The sequence below is a fragment of the Balaenoptera physalus genome, assembly GCF_965194825.1.
Source record: "Balaenoptera physalus genome assembly, chromosome: 6".
NCBI lineage: Eukaryota > Metazoa > Chordata > Mammalia > Artiodactyla > Balaenopteridae > Balaenoptera > Balaenoptera physalus.
In genome coordinates, this window is record NC_138885.1 from 78,223,610 (window position 1) to 78,236,993 (window position 13,384).

The 13,384-nt window shown below is 36.5% G+C and overlaps 1 protein-coding gene across 1 annotated transcript in view; it reads left to right on the top strand.

The window, feature by feature from the left end:
* The window catches only part of FSIP2 (fibrous sheath interacting protein 2), a gene marked incomplete at its 5' end in the record, with an annotated part of 130,013 nt that overhangs the window by 54,384 nt on the left and 62,245 nt on the right, over positions 1-13,384 (top strand). Inside the window, one exon of the mRNA XM_082466842.1 lies at positions 1,994-2,051. Within this exon, the coding sequence (XP_082322968.1) occupies positions 1,994-2,051 (58 nt within the window). The remainder of the gene's footprint in view (positions 1-1,993; positions 2,052-13,384) is intronic.

A 13,384-nucleotide genomic window follows, 5' to 3' on the forward strand; every position in this document is an offset into this window, starting at 1 on the left:
GATTTCCAATTACTACTTTATTTAAACATATAAAATGCACATATTTTATATTCTATATTTGATAATTCCAATATCTGAAATATTTGTGGTCTAATTTTAATGTTTTTTTTTTCCTGATAACTGGCATGTTGGTTTGTTTCTTCATATTTGTCTATGTGTGTGTGGCAGGGATGTGTTGTTATATGTTAGCTTGTTTTTGACAGAAATGCATCATTTTTGACAGAATTCCATACTTTGATAGGATGTATTACTATGTAGAAACTCAAACTGAACACGTTAAATATGTACAGTTTTGCAAATATCAATTATACTTCAGTAAAGCTGTTAAGTTTTTTTTCATATGCTACTGCTAGGCATCTGGGAGAGCTATAAAAACAGGTTCATTTTAAATTTCTCATTTGGAATTTTATGGACCATACAGTGAATTTGAACCTCAAAGTCACATAAGAGATAATATGTGGTTATGAATTCTTCAGAGATATTATTCTTTTCTGCTCTTCTTCCTCTATCCACAGCTGATGCCAAGGCATAATTTGTTTGTGCTGCTACCTCTGTGGCATGATTTTTTTTAAGACAGCTCTTTCACCAAGGGTGTAGTTTTGTGGAATAAAGTATATTTTCACAAGCTCTAAGGTTTTATTTCCCATCTGGTTTGAGCCTGATATATGGTTTTAAATCCCCTGGCTATCCATTAAGTTTGCAGTTATGGCCAATGGGCACAGGGCAGGCATCAGCTTCATCATTTGCTTACAATTCCATATGTGTGTTCCCCCCCAATTTTTTACTCTCAAAGATTTCTCTTACCTCCTTGAAAGCTTAGCTGTCTTTAAGAGGATGGTTTTAATATTTTATACAGAATTCTAGGAAAATATTTTTAGAATATTTACTCCAGCATATTAATGAAACCACAGAAGAGTTTGTTTTTTGCTTTTAAAATTATATTATCTTCACACTTAATTTCTCAGGTCTATGAATTCTTAATTTCAGGTACTGCTTCTCCAAATCTAAACACACACAAAAAAACATATCTACACAAACAAAGTCAAAAAGGTTCATAGGATTTAAGTAAGACTTTTTTACACATCACTGGTACCTATTGGTTAGTCATTTATTGGGAGAAACAAGAGTTACCACTTAAACTTGACTGAACAGGCTCTAATTACTAACACTACTTTCTGTAAACAGGACATTCTTTTTGTCTAAAATTTTTATTCATTTGTGTATTTGCATAATTAACAAACACCAAATCCAGTGTGGAGGTGTTGTGCATAAAAACTTTCTATGTCATCTGTATCCAGAATCTTTACTAAAATCCAGTAATGAAATCTAGCTAGATTACATACAAAGCGAGTGAGATGATGTTTGAGTGGGAAGAGATTAATGGCCAATAAATCAATGAATAAATGTTGAGGAAACATATTAATTATGTAGTATTCTCAAAAAATAAATGTTGGAGATATAGTGGGAAATTTACATCATAATCAGGGAGACAGAAGAGTAAACCTTTAATTACAGTATAGCATAATGAGTTTTATAATAGAAAGGGGTAGAATGCTTTAGGACCACTAGAGAAGAATATTTACTTAGTTTCAAGGAAGGCTTTCTAGAAGAGTTAACACAAGCTGACTGAGACCTAAAAGATAAGAAGTTAAAAGAGGGCATAGGGTGCTCCAGACAAAGGAAATGGCAAAAACAAGGGCCCAGAGGCATGGGAAAGATAATACATTTAGGAAATAAGTTATTTTGTGCCTCTGATCCATAGAATACACACGGAAGACTAGCCAGAGAAGACACTAGAGAGATAGATAAGAACATCGATTGTATGGTATATTTTATGCCTTGCAAAGAAATTTAGACTTCATTGTCGAGAGTCTCTGGAGGCTTTTAAACAAGACTGTGACAATAGAGAATAAAGAACTATTAGAGGATATTATCATTTTACAAGTTGTTGGGGAAGGATGCAAACTAATTATTTTCTTTTTCTGGTAAATAGGACCTCGGGCTCCTGCCACAGTCCAGGGTATTTTCCCTTCTTGTGTTTTCTCAAATACGTAAGTATCTAAGAAAATTAATGTATAATGATAAATGATAAATTAATATTCTAATAAGTATGTGGGTCATATTAAAAAGCAAATAATTACATGGGATCCTCCATTCTTGTACTTCTACTTAGATTTAGTGAAACGTTTGTCTTTTGCAAATTCTCCTCACTAAGCTTAAGTTGTAAAGTAGACAAAGTTAATGTTCTTCCTTATTTCCTTACCCCGCTGTGGTTCTACACTTGCCCTATATTCAGAGTCTTCATGCCACTTTCAAGATATCCAACCATGTCTTCTCCTCTTCAGGTAGCTTTCCAGGATCTGGACTTGTCTCTTTGCCTTTCTCCCCTTTGAAACACTTACCATTCCTTAAACCTTTTGAGATTACTGGCTTCCTAAGGACAGATTAGTTTAGATTAGTTTTACTTTTTAAATTTTTCATTAGTCATTCCTATCCTAAAGTGTATTTGCCATATAATCCAAAATAATAATCTCTAATGATGGAACTTGCAAGTCTCTGGAGAAGAAATTTGGGGAGCCTAAGGGATTTTTATTCCTCAAACTGGTGGCAGCCTATTTCTGTTGGTGTCTATATATGGCTTTCTCAACTTTAGAGCAGAGAGACTATCATTTTAGACCCAACACCGTCACCTTTTTTAAAAAAATCAATAACTCAACTGAGGTCCAGGAAAGACTTTACAAACCCCAAATTCCTATGAAAATGGTTGGATAGAGTTAAGTGGTATATGGTGGTAAATGCTGTTGACATATTCAGACCAAGCTTTCTTGGAGGAAGGATCTTGACTTTAGGACTGATGAACATCAGTTTAACTGACTTACTGAGAGTTCATAGGATACACAGCACTATAATAGATGCAGAAAGAAGGAAACTGGACTAGTCTGGTTTAAAGAAATAGAACAAGGTGGAAGAATGGTGATCATTTGTACAAAACGGCCATTTTTATTTTGGTTATTTAATAAATGTTTATTAAATATAAATACCTGCCTCTTTATAGAAGTGGTTAGAGGAAGATCATAATAAAGTCTTGAGTGCTGCCTCTTTATTTTTCTCCACCCAACATTATAGAACTACAGAGTCACTTGGATCTTCCATAGCAAATATTTTGGATACTTTTTCATTAAAAATCTTAACTCGGTAAGATGAGTAACTCTGTGTATTACCTGGAGATTCTTCACCATGCCCTCCCAAATTGACAGGGAAAAATACTTTTAGTTGCAGCCAACCAGCCTAACATCCTGTCAGAATACAAACAACACACAGCTAACAATACTTTCTGGTCTGACTCTGCCCATCATACACATTCACATTCTTCTCATTCTGATTTAATTCCAGATTTCGTAAGACTTTACTGTGGAATCATTACATGTATTCTACCATCCACCCTATCTCTCCCTCTCTTTCGTCTATTGATTAGTTCTATTTTTTCTAATGTTAATACAAAAGACAGAAACATTTGTAAAATAGACATGGAAATTCAAGACCAAGAGAATGAAGACAAAGCAAGTATGATAGCAGTGGGTATAAACAGTTTCAATAATTACGTATTACACTTAGATAATGAATATATTTATATTATTGGGATGGAAGACGTAGGAAGTAACAGAGTGAAGAAGACAGTAAGTCTGCTTGCTACTTTCATACTGTGGTCAGAAATTTATAGTTTACTTATTGGGCAATACTCTGATGTTTTGGAAGGGGAATGGTATGGTCAAATGAGCATACATGATGGATAACTCTAGCAGAATTATATAAGAAAAATTGATGGCAAGAAACTAGGAACCAGTTATAGAAGTCCATTAGTGGCCTGCACAAAGGCTTCATTTTGTGTTAGAGTGAGTAGGCCCAAATCCAAATGATTTTAAATGGGAATTTATTTATGTTCAAAGCATAATGCTAGATACTGGGCAGATACCACAAGGAAGAAACCTATGCCACTGTGATTGTGAGCTGTTCTTTTTCAAAGATACCCTCTTGGTGAGAAAGAGGATGGAAATAGGACAAGTTAAAACACCACAAAGCTCACCGTTCTTACCTAGATCAGCTATTTTTCTTGAGTAAACACTCTCTGGAATGCTGAAAGCCTTTGGTTAATTTTCAGAGTTCTGAAAACTGAAAAAAATTGACTATGAAAACCATTTACTATAAAATAATGAAAAAAAATTTGTTAGTTTACCTATTGCTTTTAAGAAGGAGTAAATTTTCAGAGCTCTTTACTCTGCCATTTTCACTGATGTCAACCTTTATCTGGTTATCACAGTTGTTTTCTAGTGGTCTTCTTTGAAGTTTTCCCAGTTATTTGATTATTTTTATTCTTAGGTCTTTTCTCTTTGTTTGGATATTTCTGCATGCCTTTGAGGCAGAAAGTCTGTTGGAGTCAGGTACAGGTATCAGTTAATACAATGGACTCCTTGAGTTCCATTTGGTGCCTACAGTATAATGTGAAGAGAATAGAAAAATGAATCTGGGAGAGTTAGGTTGCAGAATATCAAAAAGAAAAAAAAAAACAAAAACTGTGCTTAGGTTGACCTAAGAAAACAGATCCTGAAAAAATAAAGGAGGCCAAAATATAAAAACACGTCACTGACATTACCTTTCAGGCTCCAGGTTCCATATTGCAAAAGGTACTAGTCTGAATATGGACTGTTGCTACAAAGCTCATGTCTGAGCTGAAACCAGGGAGGTTTTCATTTTCTGCCAAGATATAGGATATAATTCTCTGTCTTGCTGTTTCTCGTAACTGAATTTTAGACTTTGGGAAATTTTTAATTTTATTTATTTATTTTATTTATTTAAAAAATTTTTATTTTATATTGGAGTATAGTGGATTTACAGTGTTAGTTTCAGGTGTACAGCAAAGTGATTCAGTTATACATATACATATATCTATTCTTTTTCAGATTTTTTTCCCATATAGGTTATTATAGAATATTGAGTAGAGTTCCCTGTCCTATACAGTAGGCCCTCTTAATTATCTATTTTATATATAGTAGTGTGTATATGTTAATCCCAAACTCTGAATTTATCCCTCCCGCCCCATTTCCCCTTTGGTAACCAGAAGTTTGTTTTCAAAGTCTGTGAGTCTGTTTCTGTTCTGTAAATAAGTTCATTTCTATCATTTTTTAGACTCCACATATAAGTGATATCATATGATATTTGTCTTTGTCTGACTTACTTCACTTGGTATGATAATCTCTAGGTTGATCCATGTTGTGGCATTATTTCATTCTTTTTTGTGGCCAAGTAATATCCCATTGTATACATATACCACATCTTCTTTATCCATTCCTCTGTCAATGGACATTTAGGTTGCTTCTATGTCTTGGCTACTATAAATAGTGCTGCAATGAACATTGGCGTGCATGTATCTTTTTGAAGTATGGTTTTCTCTGGATACATGTCCGGGAGTGGGATTGCTAGATAATATGGTAGTTGTATTTTTAGTTTTTTAAGGAACCTCCATTGTTCTCCATAGTGGTTGTACCAGTTTATATTCCCACCAACAGTGTAGGAGGGTTCCCTTTTTTCCACACCCTCTCCAGCATTTATTGTTTGTAGACATTTTTCTTTGGCTGCGCTGCACAGCTTGTGGGATTCTAGTTCCCCAACCAGGGATTGAACCCAGGTGCCCTGCAGTGGAACCGCAAGCTCCTAACCACTGGAAAGCCAGGGAATTCCCTGTTTGTAGACTTTTTGATGATGGCCATTCTGACCAGTATAGGTGATACTATCACCTATACCAGTATAGGTGATAGGATTGTAGTTTTGATTTGCATTTCTCTATTAGCAAAAATGTTGAGCATCTTTTCATGTGCTTCTTGGCCATCTGTATGTCTTCTTTGGAGAAATGTCTATTTAGGTCTTCTGCCCATTTTTGGATTGGGTTATTTGTTTTTTTAATATTGAGCTGCATGAGTTGTTTATATATTTTGGAGATTAATCCTTTGTCCGTTGATTCATTTGCAAATAATTTCTCCCATTCTGAGGGCTGTCTTTTCGTCTTGTTTATAGTTTCCTTTGCTTTGCAAAAGCTTTTAAGATTCATTAGGTCCCATTTGTTTATTTTTGTTTTTATTTCCATTACTCTAGGAGGTGAGTCAAAAAAGATCTTGCTGTGATCTATCAAAGAGTGTTCTTTCTATGTTTTACTCTAAGAGTTTTATAATGTCCCGTCTTACATTTAGGTCTTTAATCCGTTTTGAGTTTATTTTTGTGAATGTTGTTAGGGAGTTTTCTAATTTTATTCTTTTACATGTAGCTGTCCAGTTTTACCAGCACCACTTATTGAAGAGACTGTCTTTCCCATGTATATCCTTGCCTCCTTTGTCATAGATTAGGTGACCATAGATACATGGGTTTATCTGTGGGCTTTCTATCCGATTCCATTGATCTATATTTCTGTTTTTGTGCCAGTACCATTCTGTCTTGATTACTGTAGCTTTGTAGTATTGTCTGAAGTCAGGGAGTCTGATTCCTTCAGCTCCGTTTTTTTCCCTCAAGACCGCTTTGGCTATTTGGGGTCTTTTGTGTCTCCACACAAATTTTAGTATTTTTTGTTCTAGTTCTGTAAAAAATGCCATTGGTACTTTGACAGGGATTGCATTGAATCTGTAGATTGCTTTTTGTAGTATAGTCATTTTCACAATATTGATTCTTCTAATCCAAGAACATGGTATATCTCTCACCATCTGTTTGTGTCATCTTTGATTTCTTTCATCAGTGTCTTATAGTTTTCTGAGTACAGGTGTTTTACTTCCTTAGGTAGGTTTATTCCTAGGTATTTTATTATTTTTGTTGCAATGGTGAATGGGATTGTTTCCTTAATTTCTTTTTCTGATCTTTTGTTGTTAGTGTATAGGAATGCAAGAGATTTCTGTGGATTAATTTTGTATCCTGAAACTTTACCAAATTCATTGATTAGCTCTAGTAGTTTTCTGGTGGCATCTTTAGGATTATCTATGTATAGTATCATGATCTGCAAAGAGTGACAGTTTTACTACTTCTTTTCCAATTTGTATTCCTTTTATTTCTTTTTCTTCTCTGATTGTCGTGGCTAGGACTTCCAAAACTATGTTGAATAATAGTGGCGAGAGTGGGCATCCTTGTCTTGTTCCTGACCTTAGAGGGAATGCTGTCAGCTTTTCACCATTGAGAATGATGTTTGCTGTGGGTTTGTCATATATGGCCTTTATTATGTTGAGGTAGGGTCCCTCTATGCCCACTTTCTGGAGAGTTTTTATCATAAAAGGGTGTTGAATTTTTCAAAAGCTTTTTTGCATCTATGAGATGATCCTATGGTTTTAATCTTCTATTTTCAATATGGTGTATTACATTGTTTTGCATGTATTGAAGAATCCTTGCATCCCTGGGATAAATCCAGCTTGATCATGGTGTATGATCCTTTTAATGTATTGTTGGATTCTGTTTGCTAGTATTTTGTTGAACATTTTTGCATCTATATTCATCAGTGATATTGGTCTGGAATTTTCTTTTTTTGTGATATCTTTGTCTGCTTTTCATATCAGAGTGATGGTGGCCTTGTAGAATGAGTCTGAGAATGTTCTTTCCTCTGCAGTTTTCTGGAAGAGTTTGAGAAGGATTGGTTTTACCTCTTCTCTAAATGTTTGATAGAATTCGCCTGTGAAGCCATCTGGTCCTGGGCTTTTGTTTGTTGGAAGATTTTTAATTACAGTTTCAATTTCATTACTTGTGATTGGTCTGTTCATATTTTCTGTTTCTTCCTGGTTCAGTCTTGGAAGGTTATACCTTTCTAACAGTTTGTCCATTTCTTCCAGGTTGTCCATTTTACTGGCATAGAGTTGCTTGTAGTAGTCTCTTATGATGCTTTGTATTTCTGCAATGTCTGTTGTAACCTGTTCTTTTTCATTTCTAATTTTATTGAGTCCTCTCCCTCTTTTTCTTGATGAGTCTGGCTAAAGGTTTACCAATTTTGTTTATCTTCTCAAAGGACCAACTTTTAGTTTTATTGATCTTGCTACTGTTTTCTTTTTTTCTATTTCATTTATTTCTGCTCTGATCTTTATGAATTCTTCTACGAACTTTGGGTTTTCTTTGTTCTTTTTTCTCTAGTTCCATTAGATGTAAGGTTAGATTGTTTATTTGAGACTTTTCTTGTTTCTTGAGATAGGATTGTATTGCTATAAAATTCCTTCTTAGAACTGCTTTTGCTGCATTCCATAGGTTTTGGATCATCATGTTTTCATTGTCATTTTCTCTAGGTATTTTTTGATTTCCTCTTTGATTTCTTCAGTGATCTCTTGGTTATTTAGTAACGTATTGTTTAGCCTCCATGTGTTTGTGTTTTTTACATTTTTTTCCCCATAAAAGATTTCTAATCTCATAGTGTTGTGGTTGGAAAAGGTGCTTGATATGGTTTCAAGTTTCTTAAATTTACCGAGGCTTGATTTGTGACCCAAAGTATGAATTATCCTGGAGAATGTTCCGTGTGCACTTGAGCAGAAAGTGTAATCTGCTGTTTTTGGATGGAATGTCCTATAAATATCAATTAAATCTATCTGGTCTATTGTTTCATTTAAAGCTTGTACATTCTTATTAATTCTCTGTCTGGATGATCTGTCCATTGGTGTAAGTTAGGTGTCAAAGTCCCTCACTCTTATTGTGTTACTGTCGATTTCCTCCTTTATAGCTTTTAGCATTTGCCTTATGTATTGAGGTGCTCCTATGTTGGGTGCATATATATTTATAATTGTTATATCTTTTTCTTGGATTGATCTCTTGATCATTATGTAGTGTCCTTCCTTGTCTCTTGTAACAGACTTTATTTTAAAGTCTATTTTACTTGATATGAGTATTGCTACTCCAGCTTTCTTTTGATTTACATTTGCATGGAATATCTTTTTCCATCCCCTTATTTTCAGTTTGTATGTGTCCCTAGGTCTGAAGTGAGTCTCTTGTAAACAGCATATATATGGGTCTTGTTTTTGTATCCATTCAGTGAGCCTGTGTCTTTTGGTTGGAGCATTTAATCCATTCACTTTTAAGGTAATTATTGATATGTATGTTCCCATTACCATTTTCTTAATTGTTTTGGGTCTGTTTTTTTAGGTCTTTTTCTTCTCTTATGTTTCCCAGTTAGAGAAGTTCCTTTAGCATTTGTTGTAGAGCTGGTTTGATGCTGCTGAATTTTCTTAGCTTTTGCTTGTCTGTAAAGCTTTTGATTTCTCTCTCAAATCTGAATGAGATCCTGCTGGGTAGACTAATCTTGGTTTAGGTTCTTCCCTTTCATCACTTTAAATATAACATGCCATGCTCTTCTGGCTTGTAGAGTTTCTGCTGAGAAATCAGCTGTTAACCTTATGGGAGTTCCCTTGTATTTTATTTGTCATTTTTCCCTTGTTGAATAATTTTTGTCTTTAATTTTTGTCAGTTTGATCAATATGTGTCTTGATGTGTTTCTCCTTGGGTTTACCCTGCCTGGTACTCTCTGCGCTTCCTGGACTTGGGTGGCTATTTTCTTTCCCATGTTAGGGACATTTTCAACTTTAGTCTCTTCAAATGTTTTCTCGGGTCCTTTCTCTCTCTCTTCTCCTTCTGGGACCCCTATAATGTGAATGTTGTTGCATTTAATGTTGTCCCAGAGGTCTCTTAGGCTGTCTTCATTTCTTTTCATTCTTTTTCCTTTATTCTGTTCTGTGGCAGTGAATTCCACCATTCTGTCTTCCAGGTCACTTATCCATTCTTCTGCCTCAGTTATTCTGCTATTGATTCCTTCTAGTGTATTTTTCATTTCAAGTATTGTATTGTTCATCTCTGTTTGTTCTTTAATTCTTCTAGGTGTTTGTTCTTTCATTCTTCTAGGTCTTCATTAAACATTTCTTGCATCTTCTGGATCTTTGCCTCCATTCTTTTTCTGAGGTCCTGGATCATCTTCACTATCATTATTCTGAATTCATTTTCTGAAAGGTTGCCTATCTCCACTTCATTTAGTTGTTTTTCTGGGGTTTTATCTTGTTCCTTCATCTGGTACTAGCCCTCTGCCTTTTCATCTTGTCTATCTTTCTGTGAATGTGGTTTTTGTTCCACAGGCTGCAGGATTGTAGTTCTTCTTGCTTCTGCTGTCTGCCCTCTGGTGGATTAGACTATGAGGCTTGTGCAAGTTTCCTGATGGGAGGGACTGGTGGTGGGTAGAGCTGGCTGTTGCTCAGGTGGGCAGAGCTCAGTAAAACTTTAATCCGCTTGTATGCTGATGGGTGGGGCTGGGTTCCCTCTCTGTTTGGCTTGAGGTGACCCAGCACTGGAGCCTACCTGGGTCTTTGGTGGGGCTAATGGCCAACTCTGGGAGGGCTCACACCAAGGAGTACTTCCCAGAACTTCTTCTGCCAGTGTCCTTGTCCCTGCGGTGAGCCACAGCCACCCCCCACCTCTACAGGAGACCCTCCAACACTAGCAGGTAGGTCTGGTTCAGTCTCCTATGGGGTCACTGCTCCTTCCCCTGGGTCCTGATGCACACACTACTTTGTGTGTGCCCTCCAAGAGTGGAGTCTCTGTTTCCCCAAGTCCTGTCAAAGTCCTGCAATCAAATCCCACTAGCCTTCAAAGTCTGATTCTCTGGGAATTCCTCCTCCTGTTGCCGGACCCCCAGGTTGGGAAGCCTGCCATGGGGCTCAGAACCTTCACTCCAGTGGGTGGACTTCTGTGGTATAAGTGTTCTCCAGTTTGTGAGTCACCCACCCAGCGGCTATGGGATTTGATATTATTATGATTGCACCACTCCTACCATCTCATTGCAGCTTCTCCTATGTCTTTGGATGTGGGGTATCTTTTTTGGTGAGTTCTAGTGCCTTCTTGTTGATGATTGTTCAGCAGTTAGTTGTGATTCCGGTGCTCTCGCAAGAGCGAGTTGAGAGCACGTCCTTCCACTCTGCCATCTTGAACCAATCTCCAATAACTGTCAGTATTTTTTGATTTTCTCTTTGATTTCTTCAGTGATCCCTTGGTCCTTTAGTAACATATTTTTTAGCCTACTTGCTTGTGCTTTTTATAATTTTTTTTCTTGTAGTCAATTTCTAATCTCATAGAGTTATAGTTGGAAAAGATGCTTGATATGGTTTCAATTTTCTTAAATTTAGCAAGGCTCACTTTGTGGCCCCACATATTGTCTATCCTGGAGAATGTTCCATATGCACTTAAGAAGAATGTGTATTCTGCTTTTGGATGGAATGTCCTATAAATATCAATTAAGTCTATCTGGTTTAATGTGTCATTTAAAGCCTGTATTTCCTTATTGATTTTCTCTCTGGATCAACTGTCCATTGGTGAAAATAGAGTGTGAAAGTCCCCCACTGTTATTGTGTTACTTATGATTTCTTTTTTCTAAAGTTGGCTGTTGCTTTAATTCTGATTTTAAACATCTGAATACTGCCCAGCTAAGAAATTCAACTTCTAAGAATTTGTTATAAGAAAATAATGAGAGATGTGCAGAAATGCATATATAAAGGTGTTCATCAAAACATTTGTGTTAATAAAGATTAGGCAAAAGCATAAATGCCCAATAATAAAGAATTGGTTAAATACTTTGATATAGTCATTTTATGGAAAGTGCTTTGGTAATTAAATATGGCTGTATTTTTATCTCTGTCTATATACCTGTATTTTCTAATTTTTATCTACCACAAATGTTTTGTAGTTATATAACTTAATTGGAAAGTTTTAAAATCTGCCCAGCTCAGTGCTTTGTCCAAAATTCTGTTCCTTATTTGTTTTTCTTATGCTTTTTTTCCAACTTGACTTTATAATTGAATAGCCAAAGTTCAGTATATGTAGACTCTAACTTTTAATTTTTCAACTTTAGCTTTTACATCTTCTGTTTTTATGTAGTTTAGCTTAACTTCAACACCTGACAGTGAGCTGCTATAGAACAGCACACAAGCCAATGGAAAGCTGTCATTTTCATTTTGAACACTGTCTGTCTCCTGCAAGCTCATATCTGAGGCCTGTACATTCTAATTAAGTATCAAGAAGGACAAGCACAACCATAAACTCAAATATCTAGGAAACATATGAAGACGTAATCAGTTGAAACGTTCCTTTTTTCATCTAGACCTGACTGCAGCTTAACTCAGAGTAGGAATTTTGGCATGGTTTCGCCAGGGTTGCAGCGTGTTGGCCTAAGAGCCAGAATGAATATCTTTAGTATTTATAGCTCAAAAGTTGTCTCTTTGAAAGGAAGACAAAGAGGTACCTGATTACATCATAGCTATGTGTGCCTGTGTATGCACCTGTGTGCACACAAGTGTGTGTGCATGTGTGTCTGAGAGAGGAGGGATGGGGAAGGGGACGGAATGGAGGAGAGGGAGAGGAGAGAGTAAGAAAGTGAGTGGGATTGTGTAAAGGGTTTCTGTTATCTTTGGCACTAGGTTAATTTGCCCTTTTAAAGTTCTTACAGACTCCAATCGTTCTTCCTAGTAGATGTTCTACTTTTAATTAATTAATTGATTAGTTGTTCAATGTCTGACTCTCTTTCTAGAAGGTAAGAGACATGAGGGCAGGAACCATGTCTCCACCCACTCCCCTCTCTCTTTCCCTAGTTCCTACCACAGTGCTTTTTGCACATGTAGTGAGGATTTAATAAATATTAGTTGAATAAATGCATGCATGGGTCTTAAAAACCATATATAAATATATATATATATATTTTTTACCTTGTCTAACAGCTTCTGTGGCTGCTGTAGCTTCCCCCCCCACCCCCACCCGCCCAGCTGCTTCTTAAAGCCATTTTTATAGCAGGAGAGGACCTTTTCCTTAAACTGAAGGAGGTGCTTGTTGGCTCCTTCTGCAGTGGGAAGGTTGGCCCACCCTCCATCCGTTGTGAGCTTCAAAAGGTGGGACCTACTCTTCAGCCCTGTTTTACGGCAGTTAGGATCACTGTTTGCACCTCCCTTCCTAGCTGCCCCTAGGCTCTAGATAGTTCTGTGACAAAAACCAAGCATGTGTTTCAGTCTACAGTAACACAGGGCTGTAGCCTTTTTAGGATGTCTCATTTGGATGCCAGTGTGACTGTGGGAACTCCAGCTCTCTCACAGACAAAGTACACATCCATCTTTAATTTGTGCTACATGCTAGGCTTTGCCTCATGAAAGCTTGGTGAAGGCAGGCATTTTTGTCTGTGTTGTTCACTGCTCTGTCTTCATCCTTAAGGACAGGGCTTGAATGCCCACTCTGGGCACTCAGTAACTGTTTGTGGAATGAGTGAATGAATGATGAAATATCCTCATAGCTGGTGAATGTCATCTTGTGTTTGATGTGCCATTTTGGCTATAGTTCACTCAGTTAAGAACTTGAAATG